This window comes from Staurois parvus, unplaced genomic scaffold (assembly GCF_062004578.1).
Source record: "Staurois parvus isolate SC_StPar_1 unplaced genomic scaffold, SC_StPar_1.0 ptg000321l, whole genome shotgun sequence".
NCBI lineage: Eukaryota > Metazoa > Chordata > Amphibia > Anura > Ranidae > Staurois > Staurois parvus.
Genome location: NW_028318117.1, coordinates 3,320,579 through 3,338,546, shown reverse-complemented (window position 1 = coordinate 3,338,546; position 17,968 = coordinate 3,320,579). Strand labels below are relative to the sequence as shown.

Here is a 17,968-nt window from a genome sequence, read left to right as displayed (position 1 = left end):
GAGGAACTTCACCTGGTATTCAAAAATAAAAGTCATCAGATACAAGTACTGAATGTGGGTGGGGCAGAGTGAGGGCTAGGTCATCCTCGCCTAGGTGAGGAATAAAAAAAAGAAAAATGGAAGAGAATAACTGCTAAATAAAAAGTTGATAGCTACCCCATACACCCCCCCCCCCCCCCCAAGTGCAAATGTGTAAAATTGTGAGTGGAGGTCCGCTTTAACAGTGGTAACACGGCTGCCACATCATGAGAGTGGAAAACAAAACAGCTCTAGCATTTCTTAATCCTTTAAAAGCTTCTCACCAATGACGTATGATTGCACACTATAACAATCTATTTTAAGTCCTCAATATTTAAGCTAGTGAAGTCAGAGCATTTTAGTTCATACTCATAAATGTATGGATAATGTGTTAATGTAACAGTTTTAATGCAAATCAAAGCCCAGCTGCTGCTAGTCAATAATAAAAAGCAAACAGAAACATTGCAAGCCTGGGAACCTCGTAGATCGGAAAACAGAATCAGGAGACTGAGCTGAATTGAAAACAAATGAATAAAAAATGAGCGCAACAGAATACATTGAGGGGACTGTGTTTTCCAGCCTCCCAGGATAAGCTGCCCAATATGTAATGTAAATAAGGATACTAATAAAACAATACAAGAACCCACAACACCTATGTTTTGAAATCACAGTCAAAATGACAGGACTAGATTTGTGGCTTTCTAGATAAAATATGATTTAAAAAGCAATACACACAAATTACTTTCTCCATATAGGCGGGGTGTGGAAGGGTTTAATACCCACTGGTAAACACTAGAATTATGATCTATAAAGAAATGACCTATGTTAGTGACAAAATCCAATCCGCTATTGTGTCACAAGGCTTCTGAATGTCTGTTCAAGACCCAGCAAGTGAACCCTGCTGTCACTCCAATGAAAGTTAAAAAGTCCAGTTTAGTTGAACGATTTTTTCTAAAACAGCAATACAATTTCTTGCGTCAGTAACCAGAAGTTTTTATTTTATAGAAGGGTTCCAACAGATCAAACCATAAAGGAAAGCACACTGATATTTGCAAATACAGCAGCAACCATCAAAGGTTAAGTTCAGCTTTTGGAACATGTTACATGTTCCAGCAGTTCCAGCCTCCCCACCCCCTCCCTCCCTGTGACAGCCAGCGGGAGATCTTCTCTTAATGCCCATTTAAAAATGTGGCCGTGTAGGGCTTCGCCCACAGTGTCACATCATTCATATTTTCCTCTGAATGCCTGAACTACAACTACCCTCAGCCATTGCAGCTGATGGCTTATAAATCTGAATGGACCGTGGAGTCGCTGACGAGCAGCCTCACAGTTCATTCACAAGCCCGGCAACTTGTATACAGTCATCCTATATGATGGTATGAGCCAAAAGCAGCAGGGCTTTTCTGCAGGTGTCTAGCATTGCACTCCTGATCCATTGATCACATGTGCAATGATTCCAGACTATTTTTCCCTGCAAAAATATGTGCATTTATTATTTTTTCTCAAAAGGTGAACTTATCCTTTAAGCATACCCCATTATAGCATAAGATACTACAGAAAAGATATAGAAAACCACAGATTCCCCCCATCCATGCAAAACATGGTGTATGGATGAATCCCACAATGCTGGATACTGTATTCCGATAGATAGCACTCAGGATGGGCAGAATACTCGAATGTTGACTACAGCTGATTGGCTGCAGTCATTGTTCTGCTCACATTTCCCTCATTCAACGCCTTCATTTTTCAGTTGAAGATTGAGTAGTCAAGAGGTGCAGTCAGGGCCTCCCTCAGCTTGAACTTTGGAAGATTCACAGGAATTGGCTGAGGTTCAAGCCATGTATGGCCATCTTCAAAATTGGCTAGCAGTTCTCAAATGTTACATACCAATGACAAACTGGCAACAGTTATAGGGACTTGTCTTAAAGCCCACACTTTACAAAAAAGCTAAATCCAACCAACGTTTAGGCAACACATGTATGCTAGAAAAATCAGTAAAAGCTGCACCACTCACTTTATTGTTACAACATAGGCAAATAGTATACTCAGTTGGCTCCAATGCCAAAATTAACCTCAAAGGAACAGATTTTGATCACACAGAGTCTCTCTAGTGTTGAAGCAAAGAATCCCAATTCACAATCAGCAGCTAACACATTAGACTGACTGCAAACTGCAGCACAAGTCTGTAACACAGTTTTGCCTGCTAAAGTATATCTGCCCATTTCTGAAATTACAGAAGTTGCAGTGCATGCTTTTCTGTTACAGTTCTATAGACTGTAGAAGATATACAGCGGTGTCATTTCCTCATTCAAGCCTGCTCACAAGACAGTGAAAATGCAGCAGCAGACTGAATGTTATCACTCTGCTCTCTCCTCCCATCAGTATGTACTTTGTCAGTACATTTGCATGCAGCACTGATGCTTCCAGTCCTGCAGTGAAAAAGATATCACGAGGCTTATTTAAAGGCAAAATTCAGATACTTTCACCACTTAGCCCTGCTTCACACTGATGCGGTGTGGAATTCGCAGTGTTTTCTGTGCAAATTCCGCACCACATCAGAATCGCGCCCAGTTTATGCGAACCGCTGGGGGTGTGTGCGTGTATGTTGACACCTCAAAAACAGTCACCAAAACGCAGTGTGATGTGCAGAATCGGATCGCATAGGTGTGAATACCCACAAAAAAAGGGTCCTGCACATTTTTGGTGTAGTGTGATTAGAGCCATACATAATGTATGGCTCCAATCACACCACACACAAATCGCATGTGATTTGCACAGGAATGCAGTGCAGTTCCTGAGCAAATCACATGCGATATGCCGCACAGCATATATGTGAACTCAGGCTTAAAGTGGTTCTCCATTATACTAACCTGAGTCCTCACTCAGTCAAGAGCTGTGCCTAACGATTCTCCCTGCTACCACAGGCTTTGCTGAGGCAGCGGAAGCTGGATGCCTGGAGCCATTGGCTCCCGCAGCTGTCAGTCAAATCCTGTGATGAGGGAGTGGAGGCAGGGTTGAACCGTGCAGTCTGTTCATGGATGCAGGCAGCACTGCTTGGGAGTCCCAAGATGTGTGGCTTCATATGGTGGCACACTGAGAAGGAGGAGGAGCCAGGAGCACCGGCAGGGGATCCAAGTAGAGGAGCATCCAAGCCACTCTGTGCAATGGAATGCACAGGAACAGCAGGAAAGTATGTCATGTTTGTTATTTTTTTTTTTTTTTTAATTATATTACAAACACTTTAAGTTGAGCGTGAACATGCACTGAGTTAAGGCATTCCATTATTATGACTTGACTGGCAACGCACCAAAACGGAACATATATAAAAAGAAAAAAAAAAAAAATCTGACAGCTCATAGTCGTGCATTATTATTCACTGTGGTGCGCTGCAAAGCATGTGTGTCGGAGATGCATCAGCCACTGAAACTGAATGGCACAGCAGCGTACAGCAAGGAAGAGGTGTGAATGGGGCCTACGAATGATTCAAAAACACCAATATAACTGTGGTACATATTATACAGCATTGCTGTTAGTGTCCACCAGCTATTTTGAATGCAGAAGAACTTTACACTGCAAAGTTGTTAAAACAGCAACACCTGTCCCAGTGACTGGAACTGTAGACATCAAACAAATTAAATAGCCATCAATGCATCCACCAAAAACAGTGTCCATCTTTACTTACATTGTCATGCTTAAAAAAACACAACATCTTCAATTCTCGGAAGACCCTTTTGCAAGAGACTAGATTCTGGAAGACGTTGGGCATCTTTTTGAGAGCAACTCGCTTTCCATCCCGTGGATCTGTTACTGACCTATAAAAATGGAAAAATAAAATCAATTAAGTATTCTGGAAGCTAATGGTTGAGGAAAATTAAGTAGCTTATTATAGAAACAAGAAAAAAAAAATACTTAACACCAAGCAACACCACCAAGTAACATTTTGGACGATGAGTCAGTAATAGACCCCAGAAACTGGAGTGTGACCACTTAGTGTAGTTACACTTATCCTATTGGTCATGTTTCTAAGACGGCTGACCTTTCCAAATCACTGTACAATACTGTATGTGTACCAGATTTTGCATTAACCTGAATACAACACAAGGAATATGGCTGCTCAGAACTTTAGATCTTTGTGTTGTGATTTTACAGGCCCAGATGTTAAAGTACAGCTGTGCACACCACTCTGTATTCTGTAAAAAGAGACCAAAATGCACATGAGGCTTGACATTTAAAATTAAGCAATAGCAGCAATACAGGAGAATTCAAAAGTGACACAGAACAGAATAAGCTGTAAAAAAAAACAAAAAAAAAACCTTTAGAAACAAAACTTTAAAATATTACACTGAAAGATAACCAGACACAAGATGATCATCTAGCGACACAGGAAAATATATTGTCGGTTTTGCCTTTAACTTGCAAAGACGCCCTGAACTGACCCAATTTCAGAGGAAGAACTGATCAGCTTGGGTGCATCTGTCTGATTCACGCAATGATTTCATCATCAGATAGTTTTAGAACTACGTTTAGGTTATACACTATGTGTACTGCAAAAATGCCAAGAAAAGCTACAGATTCATGCTGTGCAGGTATGAACATAAATCTTGGGTCATAAAACTTCACTTCAACTACAATTTCAAGCATGCTTTGTGATCCCTATTCACTTTGCTGAAAGTACTTGAACAAAAATAGTTTAAATTGTATTACTTGTTCTGTAAATTATACTATTTAAGAGAGTTTTATTTTATTCATTAACAAAAATAATCTGTTGACCTTGTATGTGATTGTAGTGCAGCAGATTGTACAGTAAATTATGAGCTTACTACAACTCCAAAAAAGTTGGGCCGCTGTGTAAAATCTACATAAAAACAGAATGCAATGATTTGCAAATCTCACAAACCCTTTTTTTTTTTTTTTTTTTTTTTTAAAACAGAAAACATTAAATGTTTAAACTGAGAAAATGTACCATTTTCAAGAAAAATAGAAGGTAATTTTGAAATTGATCGCAGCAACAGGTCTCAAAAAAGTTGGCAACAACAAGCTGGCAAAGTAAGTGGGGAAGTAAGGAAGAGCTAGAAGAACATTTTGCAACTAATTAGGTTAACTAACAACAGGTCCGTAATATGTATAAAAAGAGCATGTTAGAGAGTCAGTGTGTTTCAGAAGTAAAGATGGGCAGAGGTTCACAGATCTGTGAAAAGCTGCATCTAGAACTTGTCCAATTACAGAATATGTTCCTCAACGTAAAATTTCAAAGACTGAACATATCATCTACAGTTCAAGGTTCAGAGAATCTGGAAAAATATCTGTGCACAAGAGAAGGCCAAAATTCAATATTAATTCCTCAGATCTTTGGGTCCTCAGACAGCACTGCATTAAAACCAGGCATGATTCTGTGATGGACATCACTGCATGGGCGCAGGAATAATTCCAAAATATCACTGTCTGTGAACAGTTTGCCATTCCATCAATAAATGCAAGTTAAGGCTCCATGCAAATAGGCCGTTTTAATAACGCTGGTAACGTTAGCTGTGTAAAGTCAAGTTAAAAACATGAAGGTTTCACCATTTTTTTTTTAGCATTTTTGTATTAGCGTTTAGCAAAGTTTTGCTGCGTTTTTCAAGCTTGCGTTTTTAAACCACAAAATAAATTTTTTTTAGTCAAAAACTGCTTGTTTGCCGCGATTTACCGCAGTAGAGCGCTTTCACAGCTAAAAAACTCCTCTAGAAACACACTAGTCCTGGAGTTTATTTCCAGCCAAAAAAAATGTTGGGTACAGTCTATGTGCACATGGACACATAGGATAACATGCTGGGGGGTTTACTGGCTGTAGAAAAAAAAATGTCAAAAGCCAAAAACAGCCGCTGTAAAAACGTCCAGTGTGCACGAGGACCAAAGCTCTATCATTTATCTGCTTGCCTACAGGGCACTTATACCCCCTTCCTGCCCAGGCCAATTTCCAGCTTTCAGCACTGTCACACTTTGAATGACAATTGCGCAGTCATGCAACACTGTACCCATATGAAATTTTTATCATTTTTTTGTGACAGATAGAGCTTTATTTTGGTGGTATTTAATCACCTCTGGGCTTTTTATTTTTTCTTAAACCAAAAACCACTGAAAAGTTTGGAAAAAAAAAAACGTTTTAGTTTTTGTTATAAAATTTTGTAAATAAGTGATTTTTCTCCTTCACTGATGTGCGCTAATGAGGCTGCAATGGTGGGCACTGATAGGCTGCACTGATGGACACTGATAGGAGGCACTGATGAGGAGGCACTGGTAGGTGACACTGATGGGCATTGACAGGCATCACTGATATATGGCACTGATAGGTGGCACTGACTGGCACTGTTAGGCAGCATTGATGCACACTGATAGGCGGCTCAGATGGGCACTGATATGTGGCATTGATGTGGCACTGTTCAGCACTGACAGCTGGCACTTCTGGAGCCACACTGATCATCAGGGCACACTGATCATCAGTGCCCTGATGATCAGTGTATATGTCCCCTCCGAGGAATGCCGATTACCGCCTCTCCTCTCGAGCTGTCAGCGTGACAGCTCGAGAGGAGAGAAATGTCAATAACCGGCATTTCCCTGTTTACATGTGATCAACTGTGATTGGACACAGCTGATCACATGACCGAGCCGATATCTTAGGCTCTTTCCGTAGATCGGTGATCCGCTGTGTCCCTCGATCGCCGCGTGCTCCCTGAGTAGCGCATTTGCGGTGAGAATGAGAGGACATAATATGACGTCCTCCCAGAAAGAGAGAACCACCTTGCGCCCGTCATTGGACTATATGACGGGCGGGAGGTGGTTAAAGAGGAAGCCATATCTGAACATGATCCAGAAAAGCCACAGTCTTCTCTGGGCAAAAGCTCATTTAAAATGGTCTGTTGCTAAATGAAAAATTGCTCTGTGGTCAGATGAAACAAATTTGACATTCTTTTTGGGCACCATGGGCAACGATTCCTCTGCACTGAGGGACCTGCCAGCTTGTTATCAGTGCTCAGTTCAAAAGGCTTCAACTAATGGTATGAGGGTGAATTAGTATGTATGGAAAGGGCAGCCAGCACATATAGAAAGGCACCATCAATGCTCAAACATATATACAGGTTTTAGAGCAGCAAGTGCTCAGACAAGAATGTGATAAATATTCCTCCCCCAAAACTCCAGCACCTGGCATCCTCATATCCCATACATTTACAGAGTATTGTTAAAAGAAGAGGGGATGCTACACTGTAGTAAACATGGTCCTCCTACCAACTGTAATGTGTTGCTGCCAACAATTTCAAAATATTTTTTTCTTAAAAATGGTACATTTTCTCAGTTGAAACATTTGTTATGTTTTCCATTTTCTATTGTGAACAAAACATGGGTTTGTGAGATTTGAAAATCATTGCATTGTTTTTATGTATATTTTACACAGCTTCCAAACTTGAAATTGGGGATGTAGATATGTGGTAGGATCATCAGCCCAGCCTTCTTTATGGACTACAGAACACCACCTCCAGTGTTATAAAGAGAAGGACAAGGAGAGGTGTTTTTGTGTCTTGAGTGACATTGCCCCTCCATAGTGTATAGCGTGTTGTAACCCTAAGACAATATGTTTATTACTGGCAGAATCACCATAGGTACAAACTAGAAGAAAAAAAAAAGGAACTGTATGCTGCAATATATCCCATTTTTGTTCTTGGGTTTAGATGTACAGTACTTAACTCTTCTACAAGGTACGTTTATATACATCCTTGTATTCAAGTGCTTAAAGCAAGCTCATGGCTGAGTTTTTGTTTGCCCAGCAAACTATCTGTAAAAAGTTATGTGGGTGGTTGTAAAGCCTTTACAGTAACAAGATGATGCCATACACCATTGTGGTTCCTGGACTCTCCCATTCCTCCAGGGAGCCCAGAATGGCAGTTAACCACTTTAGCATGTTGGACAGGAGGAACGCTTCCAAGTTTAGCAGTCATTCCCCCATTGGTGTAGCCAGGAAAGCAGATAATCAAGCACAAGCTGCGCCAGATTAGTTGCAGTGAGCGACAGCGGAGAATTTGAAGGTCTAAAAGACTCTCGATGTCTCTAAAAGGGTCCTTTCACACGGGAGTTCCATTTTTTTCCCATCAGTTCAATCACGTTTTTTCAAAGAAAAAAAACAGATCAGTTCATGTCAGTTTTTCATCACTTCACCCTCACTTCACAACAGTTTTTCATCAGTTTACATCCGTTACCAATGCAAAAATGAACCATATGTCTGTTTACCTCCCTTTTCCGTCAGTTTACATCCATTCAGTTTTTTGGGGTTTTTCTTTTTAACAGATGCAAACAGATCACCCGTTTACATCTGCTAGTCCACAGAAATACATAGGTGTCCGTTTTTCATCTGTAAACAGACGGATGAAAAACGGACATATGGAATGCCTCGTGTGAAAGGGGCCTAAGGAGGATCTGTCAGCTGTCAATGCTATCACATAGTGGACCTGTTCACAATACAGTTAGTTGAAAATACAATTTTAAAAAAGTATTTAAAAAAATATATTGCAATAAAATTAAAAATTATTTTAAAAAGTTAAACACAAACCCAGTGCATACACTGAATTCAAACAATGTGTGTCATCTGCAGTGTTAGTATGTAAGCAATGTGACAGTAATAATTCTAGGGACAGGGGAAAAAAAAAAAAGGTAGCTTAGTTTTTCTTCATTTTACGGCCGTGCACAATTTTGAATCTTGACATGTCTGGCATCTATTCACTCACCACAACATGTTAAAGTGTTACTAAATCCACAACACTAAAATCAGTCTGTATATTATTATTATACAGGATTTATATGCAGTAAAGCATGCTTGTTTTCCTCACTGTGGAACCTAAGGGGTTAATCCTCTGCATTGGGTAAAAAGGCTGTTTGATCCTTTCTTCTCTGCCCCTCCTCTTCTTGAAATCACCATCTCATACAGACAACCTGTGGTTACATGCACATGCTCAGTTTGGTGTGTATTGATAGACTTTTTTCTTGGGAGGGTGCATGTGATCAGCACAGGGCCAATCAGCACTGTCCAGACAGAGGGTCAGAGGTTTCACATCCTTCTAGAGCAGAAAGAAAACTCCTACAAGCTTTAACCAGTGCTCTGCTGAAGGCACAAAACTGCTCTAACTGCTGATGAGAAAAGGTATTTTGCAGTTTATATTTACTAATATAATTGCATTTCCATTTTGCGAGTACTGTAGGAGACCAGGTATAGTGAATGCAGGGTCCTCGGTTTAGAATCATTTTAATTTAACCAAAATACTGGGTATCCCATTTTGTACTAAAATTTAATTTATTGTAATTTCTTAAAAAATGTGCATTTGATAATCAGTTGTGCAAATACACATACACAACACAAAAAATGTCAACTGCTACCATTGTATTCTACAGGGCCTCCACTTTCAGAACATATATAATTGTTTGAGGATATAAAGTAATTTTTCTAGTCCAAAAAATGCTTATTTTAATGTGTGAAAATTAAAAAAAAAATTGCCTCAATAGAAAAGTGGTTAAGCCTGTGAGATCTTATGTCCCCTTTGAGCAGCAACAGCAGCATCTTTTGTTCAATCCAATGATAGCGCTATGCCTATACCGCTCATGATTTACAAGCAATATGGAAAAGGACAGGAATAGTTAACAGAAACGTCATGTGATAGTTGCAAATTACAAACTATTATCTATAACAGCCATCTTCTATACCATGATCTGCACAATGCAGACACCTGCAGATGTCAGTACTTCAGTGAATCAAGTCTGCAGCCACATATTTTACAATCATTCACATTCCACAAAGCAGAAAAAATGCCAGCCCTACAGCATTACAGAAAGGAAGATCTTCAACACTGTGGAGGGGGGAACACAATCTGCCCGTAAATGTGTTTCCTCATCAATCTGTTGCTGCTGGTGGGCAGACTAAGGTATGTTAAAAAAAATTAATTCTGTTCAGGGAAAAAATTCTCACTATTCATTTACTTCAAACATGGGGGAAAGGCTAATAACTGCAGTCTGTAGTAAATATCAGATTTCAAGCCATATTTAGAATTATCAATTATCAAGTGCTCCAGGTGCCACTCCAAATGTTCTTATCTCCAGCAGATGAAAGTATGTTATCCCCCTGGGTAAGTATAGACCAGCACTATACACCCAACACTAAAATATACTACTACTACTTTCCCCAGTATAGGCAGATAGTCTTAGGGCTCATGTACACTGCAGCTGCTAAACTGACATTCAGGACCTGTTCAGCATTTTTTTCAGCAGCCCCTGAACTCTCCCCAATGTTTACCTATGTCCATGTACACACAGTCGTTTACAGGCAGTTGAGTTTACAGTTTGTTTTTTTTTGAACGCACCAAACTTGCATTGAGGAGTAGATTTTACCGGCGTTTCAAACACAAAATGCTTGTAAACGTGGTTAACCGCGTTTATAAGCGTTTGCGTTTAGAAGTGTTTAAATATTCCATATCCAGATGCTGCCCAGAGCCTTTTTTCATCATCAGAAATGCACGCAAAGCCTTTTCCATGTATTCAAATGGACTTAGTACACCAACGCAGTCAGTTGCAGGTTTCGCATGAAGGAAAGAATGGTAGAATGTGCTGCTTTATTTCTGCACAGAACTTTACTGGAACACATCAAAACACAGCAAAAAAAAGCACAAGGAGTGTTGTGTGCACTCCAGAATGCTTCCGGAGGCATTACAGTACTATGTAGCTCCTCCCACAGCGCCAAGCATGTTTCACAAGACACTTATGCTACATTTGCAAGACCCATCAGCAAGTAGTGCTCTCTCTCTGCTTCATTTCTCACAAAATGTCTGAACTAGTTATTTACCATTTCTTTTTTACTATTTTTCAGTGCATTCAGGAGGGTCTCCTGACATTCTCTTTTCAAAATTCTTCTAAAATGCAAATGCGCATAAACGCGGTAGAGAAACGCGGCTAAACTGACTTAACGTACGTTTTCTAGCAGTCAGTTTCCAGCATTCAGAAAAGTAAAAAAATGCACACTAACCTAAACAAAAAGCTTCTAGCAGCAGTGTTTTCTTTGCCTCAAGAAGAAAATCGTGTTATCCTATGTGTTCATCCACACTATTTTAGTCTAGAAGCATTTAAGTTTCAGTGTTAGGGAGCAGAAGCCCCCCCACCCCCAAAAAAAAACAAAACAAAAAAAACACAAACAAAAACACTTGTGTTTTTGGCAACCCTTTGAAGATGGGAAAAAACGCTGAAGGCTCTTAAACACTGCAAACTGCTGCTATGTACTGGTTTCCAATGTTTTTTCCCTTAGCAGGCACCTGCCAGTGTCCTTAACCAGTGAATATCTGGTTAAGAAGCGTGCTGCAGCATCCTCAACAGATGACTCATCAGATATCAGTGGGGAACAGCTGAACATAAGCAAAAGAATTGACAGCTATTAAAAATTGAGGAAGAAACAAAAAACCGTGTGCCCCCCCCCCCCATCAAAAAAAAACCCCAACAAAGAACCACACGACAATGGGTCCCCTCACAAATCCATACCAGACAGACCCTTATCCAAGAGTCCTCTACACCCCCATCTCCTCCAAAGCACCTTGTCCCCACAACCCTGTGTGGAATCTGATAGCCCCCTTTAACAAAGGGACCCTCAGATCCAGCCCCACCCATGTGAATGACTATGGGATACATTGCACCCCTACTCATTCACCAAAAACAGTGTCAAAAATAAAGACAGGTTTTTTTTTTTTTGTTTTTTGTTTTACACGTTTCTGATTCTTTAACATTACAAACTAAAATGTAACACATGTGTTACAAATAGCAAACTAGACCTGTTCAAAAGGTCTAGACATCCACAAACACAGGATGCCATTAAATCCAAAATCAAAAAATTAATATACTGCAGTCAACTATTCCTTAGGCCTTTATTTTCACCTGGTGACCTGGCCAGTAACACATTTCCTGTCTTGGTGTGTGAACTCCAGTTAATATTTTCAAGTAGTTACAGCAACAATTTTTCCCCCTTTTGGGATAAAAGCTGATCACGGTAAATCACCCCCGTCAGTGGTAAATGGTTTGTCTGAATACCATCTACCAGAGACTTACTGAAACAACCACTGAAAACAAAGTGCAAAAGCCTTATAAAAATTTGAACAATTAGATGTAGAGCTTGTGTGTGTTTAAGTAGTACAGCCAAAGCTCTTTTGACTTCTGTGACCCGGTTTCCGCCAACAGTGGGCTGAAGCCTGTTTGCTCACGTCACTCAGCCAGTCCAGGGAAAGATCCTGACTTCAAAGTCAGGATCCACCCCAGAATCTGGAGCGACACCTGGCTTAGCCTCTTGGCGAGCCCCTGAGCCTGAGCCAGCCACTCCCTCCCCCTTCACAGCCCCGCAGTGCAGTGAGCAAGGGAAGAAGGGGGGGTTAGAGCAGACAATGGTGTGCTCAGAGCAGTTGTGAGAACTCAGCAATCATGTGATCACTGAGTTTTCACATTTAGAGCCGGTGGGGGACAGATACAGAACTGAACCTATACTGCACCCACCTAGGCAAGTATAGATGGGGGGGAGGGTTAGTTCACATTTCTCTTTTAAAAAATGGTCATAAACCACTCTTAAGCTGCTTTTTCTTCCCCTGGAGCAAAGGCGTCCAAGGCAGAAAAAACACCCTGTGTACATGAAGTCTAAGCCTCCATTTAATTAAATGGAGAATGCAGCAGGGGGTGTGGGAATACACACACTTATGCTAGGTGGGTGACAGTAGTGAAACTCCAGAGCACATGTCTGCTACAATCCCCTACAGTTGGCTATGGCAGCTCTCTTCCAGGCATTGGTGAAAAGCAATGTTAAGTGGTGGTAAGAATGGCAGAGACCATGTTTGCAGTAATCCATGACAACATCTAGTTAGCCTAATACATTTGCACTTTGCCCTCCTTTATTAAATGGTGCTTTGTAGTGTTAACAGTGCAGCTCTTCTGTTCCCATGAACATGTTTTGCTTCCGTTATGTACAAGATTGGGTACGTTTTAAAAACCTACAGGAGGTGTAAGAGTATAAAGTGGTATGAAACCTAAAAGCAAAAATATAACAAATTGCAGCTTAAAGTTGAACTAAAGGCAAAACGTTTTTTTCCATTGTGGATAGAGTAAGGGACGGTCATAACCGCTGTCCATTTATTTTTTGCCAGCTGTGTCCCATTGGGGAGTGTTCCCTTAAAGTGTTACTAAACCCAGGACCCTGTGTTCACTATACCTGGTCTCCCAGTTTTCTTTCTGCTCTAGGAGGATGTAAAACCTCTGACCCTCTGTCTGAACAGTGCTGATTGACCCTGTGCTGATCACCCTCCCAAGAAAAAAAAAATCCTCTCTAGCAATACAAACCAAACTGAGCATGTGCATGTGACCACGGGTTCTGTCTGTATCAGGTGGTCATTTAAACAAGAGGAGGGGCAGAGAAGAAAAGATCAAACAGCCTTTTTACACAATGCAGAGGATTAACCCCTTAGGTTCCACAGTGAGTATAACAAGCATGCTTTACTGCATATACTGTACAGACTGATTTTACTGTTGTGGGTTTAGAAACACTTTAATTTCCTGTCCCATATCCAAAACAAGAAGTGAGGGGAAATACCTGCAAATTAACAGGATCCCCAGGTCACCAGAACTAGTGTCCCCATTGGAAGATTTCCCCTCCATTACTTTTCTGGGGACAACCCAAACATTGCAATTTTTTTTTTACTTTCACTTTCAATGATAATAATAAACAGGACAAACAGAGGGTGAATCTCCATAAATGGGACACAGACAGCAATAATAATTGAAAAGGGTTCTAATTGATCTCCGCTTTGTACAAAACATACAAACGTTTTGCCTTTAGATGTACGTTAAAAAATGGTTGTAAACCTCAGATACGAAATATGAACAAGGCATATCATTCTATAGTGTGCACTTGTCTCAATCCAGAGCACTAAGTGTCATTTCTTTCCACTACCCTGTTCCTATGCTATCTGCATGAGTCACTTCTGATGCAATTTCCTGACACCAAGAGAAAAATGGTGACAGAGGAGGTCTGTGACTGACAACCTCAGCTCTATTCCAGTGTGCTGTGTGGAGGCGAGGCATGTCCCTTCCCTCCAATCAGCTCTCAGAAGTGTCCTCACGGAGCTCTGCAATGTGTATTTTTGGCATTTCGCCCCCTTTTATTACCTGACAGATCACACAAGCTGTATAATTCTGGACTTGCACTGCAGATAAAGATGTACAACTTAAGTGATACAGCGACGGAAACAAATTCTCCTACATGAGGTCAGTCACTTCACTGGTTATATATGAGGGTTTACTACCACTTTAAACCCCAAAATTTAATATATTGCAAATTACCCATCAGTAGATGTGCTTGTTGCATTAGTTATTTTTTAGGCTTTTCCCCCCTCTATTTTCATCTGGTGAGCTGGCCAGTAACACATCACCTGCATTAGGGTGCCTACACTCTGGATGAAGGAGCACAGGGGCACCTTTGGACAGCAGCATTGTCAGTCATGTGGGAGGGGAGTGCTAGATGTATTAGCAGACGTATGTACACTAAAAGGGTTAGTTAGCCGCAGCCATGATCCCAATATCAATATTTGCAGCTAGTGATGGGTGTTCCTGTAGAAATGATCTGAGCAGCTCTGCAGTCGCCCAATCACTTCTACAGGGTGCGGAAAGGGGCCTCCTGCCGCTGTCATTCCTGAGTATCTGGTGCAATCAGGGTCCCCTGAAATGCTGCGACCGGTTTGGTCAGCCGAGTACAGAAGAAAGAAAAGTACATTCATACCCGCTCCTCCTCTGTGACTAATGAAACCGGAAGAGATGAGGAATTTGTTCACTTCCTGTTTTAGTTTCCGGTTTACAACAGTTCCTAAGCTTGTAATGCATCTGATCAACCCAATCTCAGTTTGATGAGATGCTTTTGAAGAGGAGAGATGACAGAGCATTTATAATAGTCAAAAATTCCCTTCTGCCTGTCAGAGGGTAATGTGATCTGAGCTGCACATGTACATCTCAGACCGCATTTATAGCCCACTCTGCATGCCACGGCGATAGGACTCCCATGCACATTGCGCATAAGCGGAATTAAAAAGTTGTCTAAAGCAACAAAAACAGGGAAAAATTTTATTTTTCTGACAAAGATTTAATGCCTAACTAAGAAAACAAATTCCTTGCTTGCAGTGGGGATGCACCTGTGGTACAAGGATTAAATGCTCATTTAGTCCAGGGGACAGAAAAAGGCATTTATACTTGCCTGTTCTTTTGCTCCCAGGCAATTTATGCTGCCCAACGTACTGGACTGTCCATCAGGGTCCTCACATCCAGTGCAGGGCTATGGTATCTGCATTGGTCTTGATCAGTGTTTCTCAACCTTTATTCAGTCAAGGCACCCTTTAAAATTCTGCACAATCTCGAGGCAACCCATTCTAAAAATGTAAAAACCTAAACTAATAGTTTTACATAATGTAGCAATATCCACACATGTAGGTCAACCAACCTTAGAGTAGATTTATTCTTCCAAGGCAAATACACCTTTGCACATTGGTACTGACTAGTACTCCGATGTTACTCTTCTCCTTCACTCACCTAATGTGACCCCAGTGTTGAAGAGGGGCAAACAAGAATGCTATGCAGGCGCCCAATGTCCTCTTTATTAACTGACAACGCTATTGGTTGACAGGACGCCTGCAGCCTGAAGGGTGTAAGGGTACACTATGAAAACCTGTGGCTTTGTGCAACTAAATGGCAAGCGTTACCCACCTGCTGGCAATTAGTGGACAATTTTTTGGCGTTTTGCCATGGCACCCCTGAAGAAACCTGAAGGCACCCTGGTTAAAAAGGCTGGTCTTGATTATATCAGAGGACCTTAGACTGTTGGAATGCATTAGAGAAGAGGCTGCAGGGCCCGTCTAGAAGCATGGAGGATCCTGGAAGAGCCTGCAGGAGCAAAGAGGAAAAGAAAACAGCTTTACCTTGTCCCCTTGACAAATCGTTAACCCCTGCAATGCAGGCACAGGACGACTTAATTTTCCCAGATTTCAAATTTGGAAGCATCATCCAAATCTACAGGCAGTATGCTAAAGTACTGGTTTATTATTATTAAAGAGGTAGTAAACACCGCTGGTATACTTCTACCCACAGATAAGCTTTATGTTAAACTTAAATCTCTCTTAAATGTGCACCATTTAGGAGATATCTGTTTGTGCAGCCATTTACATCACCAGCGCATGCACTTTGAAGGGACAGCACACTCATGCCGTCCCTTTACAGCTCCGTACCGTAGCCGGGACTCCAGAGCACATGACCGGGAGTGATGTCATCGCGGCTCGGCCAGTCAAAGGGCCGCAGCTCGTGAACCAGGAAGAAAGACCAGGTGAAGATGGAAGCCCTGTCAGCAGTTGACAAAACGCCACTGAAGGGGTTTGTTCTAACGTATGTCATAATGTGCTAGTATGCGATGTAGACATTTTTAAACGGGTCTACATAATTTGCAGTGAGGCCTGAGATTTGGTCTTTTGCATATGCAGATTGCCACTGCTCTGCCTCCAGCTGAAAAAGGATAGTTGCTTGGCTGTCGTGTTATCTACCATCTTAAATACATTACAATGGTCTGACCCAGAGCGATAAAGTAGATCAAGAGTTTCCCAAAACTTCGCCAAATTACTTGCTTAATACTGGTTCCATTTCAGTCACCTAAAGCATCTCTTGATAAATTTTTACACTATCCATTTTATCCACCCATTCATTCAGTGTTGGTGTCTTCAGGACCTTGTGAGGATCTCAAGGTTGGACAGCCAATGGGAATGGTCAAGAACACCAGGCAATGTTGTGAAACATGAAGGGGGGCCCTCCCATTCTGCATTCCAGAAGAAAGAAGACTCAAAACCCAGTCTCATATGACCATAGAGGTAAGGATTTGGACCATATAGTTGTGTTTTTTGTTTAGTTTCATATTATTTTAGTTCTAATGGGGTGATTAGCTAGAAAGGGTAAGGAGTACCTGGTAACAGTTAATACAAAGCACACTTACACTTTTTGCCCCGACCTAAACTAACACATCCTCGCCCTACGCAAATGCATACTTTGCTAGATCTGATGGGCATGGTCTTCGATGACTGTTTACACCCCACAAGTCTCGTTCTCCTGGCTATGCATGACTTCTATGGGGCTGTGTCCCGAGACTGGATACGAAGGGATACAACCAGATACAGCCCCAATAGAAGTCTATAGGCTGTGATGGAATGTGAACAAACCCAGAGGACACAGTTATCCGATCAAGGTAAGCATACATCTGTGGAGGAGAAGGGTGAGTTTAAGTCAGGGCAATGGGGTTGAAAAAATAAGTGCATTTTGTCACACTGGTGCGAATCAAAATTGCACCTAATAAATTTCAGTGTCTTAACATGTGCGATTTGCTGCAGCGCGATTTCTAAAGTAGTTCTTGCATGACCTTCTGCAGTGTTGTTGCAATTTCACATACATAGAATATAATGGGGGAAAAAAAAAAAAAAAAAAATCACACCGCAAATTACAAGAAATCATTGAAAATCTTCACAAGTTGCAATAAAAGTCTTCATAAATCGCACTGAAATTGCACCCAAAACGAACTATTTTAAACCACAGCGGTATGACCGATGACTTAAGACAGACGGACACAAAACCAAAATCTCATAGGAGGTCAGCTGCAACTAGTGATGTCATATCAAAATGCTAGCAAGATGATTTTTGTTCTATGCACAAGTGATCCCTGTACCAAGAAGCCTGCCAGACTGCATACAGATGACAATTCAAAAGAAATACTTTCAGCAGAAACCATCAAATGCCTGTGAAAGTTGCCATTCACATACAACCTCACTTTGTTTCAGAAGGATAAGTAATTGCTGAACAAACTCCTAAAATGCAGGTTAAAAGTTATACTTTAATTGCT

The 17,968-nt window shown here is 41.1% G+C and overlaps 1 protein-coding gene across 1 annotated transcript in view; it reads right to left on the bottom strand.

The window, feature by feature from the left end:
- The window catches only part of NLK (nemo like kinase), a 259,388-nt gene that overhangs the window by 144,315 nt on the left and 97,105 nt on the right, over positions 1-17,968 (bottom strand). Inside the window, exon 2 of the mRNA XM_089683759.1 lies at positions 3,701-3,830. Within this exon, the coding sequence (XP_089539885.1) occupies positions 3,701-3,830 (130 nt within the window). The remainder of the gene's footprint in view (positions 1-3,700; positions 3,831-17,968) is intronic.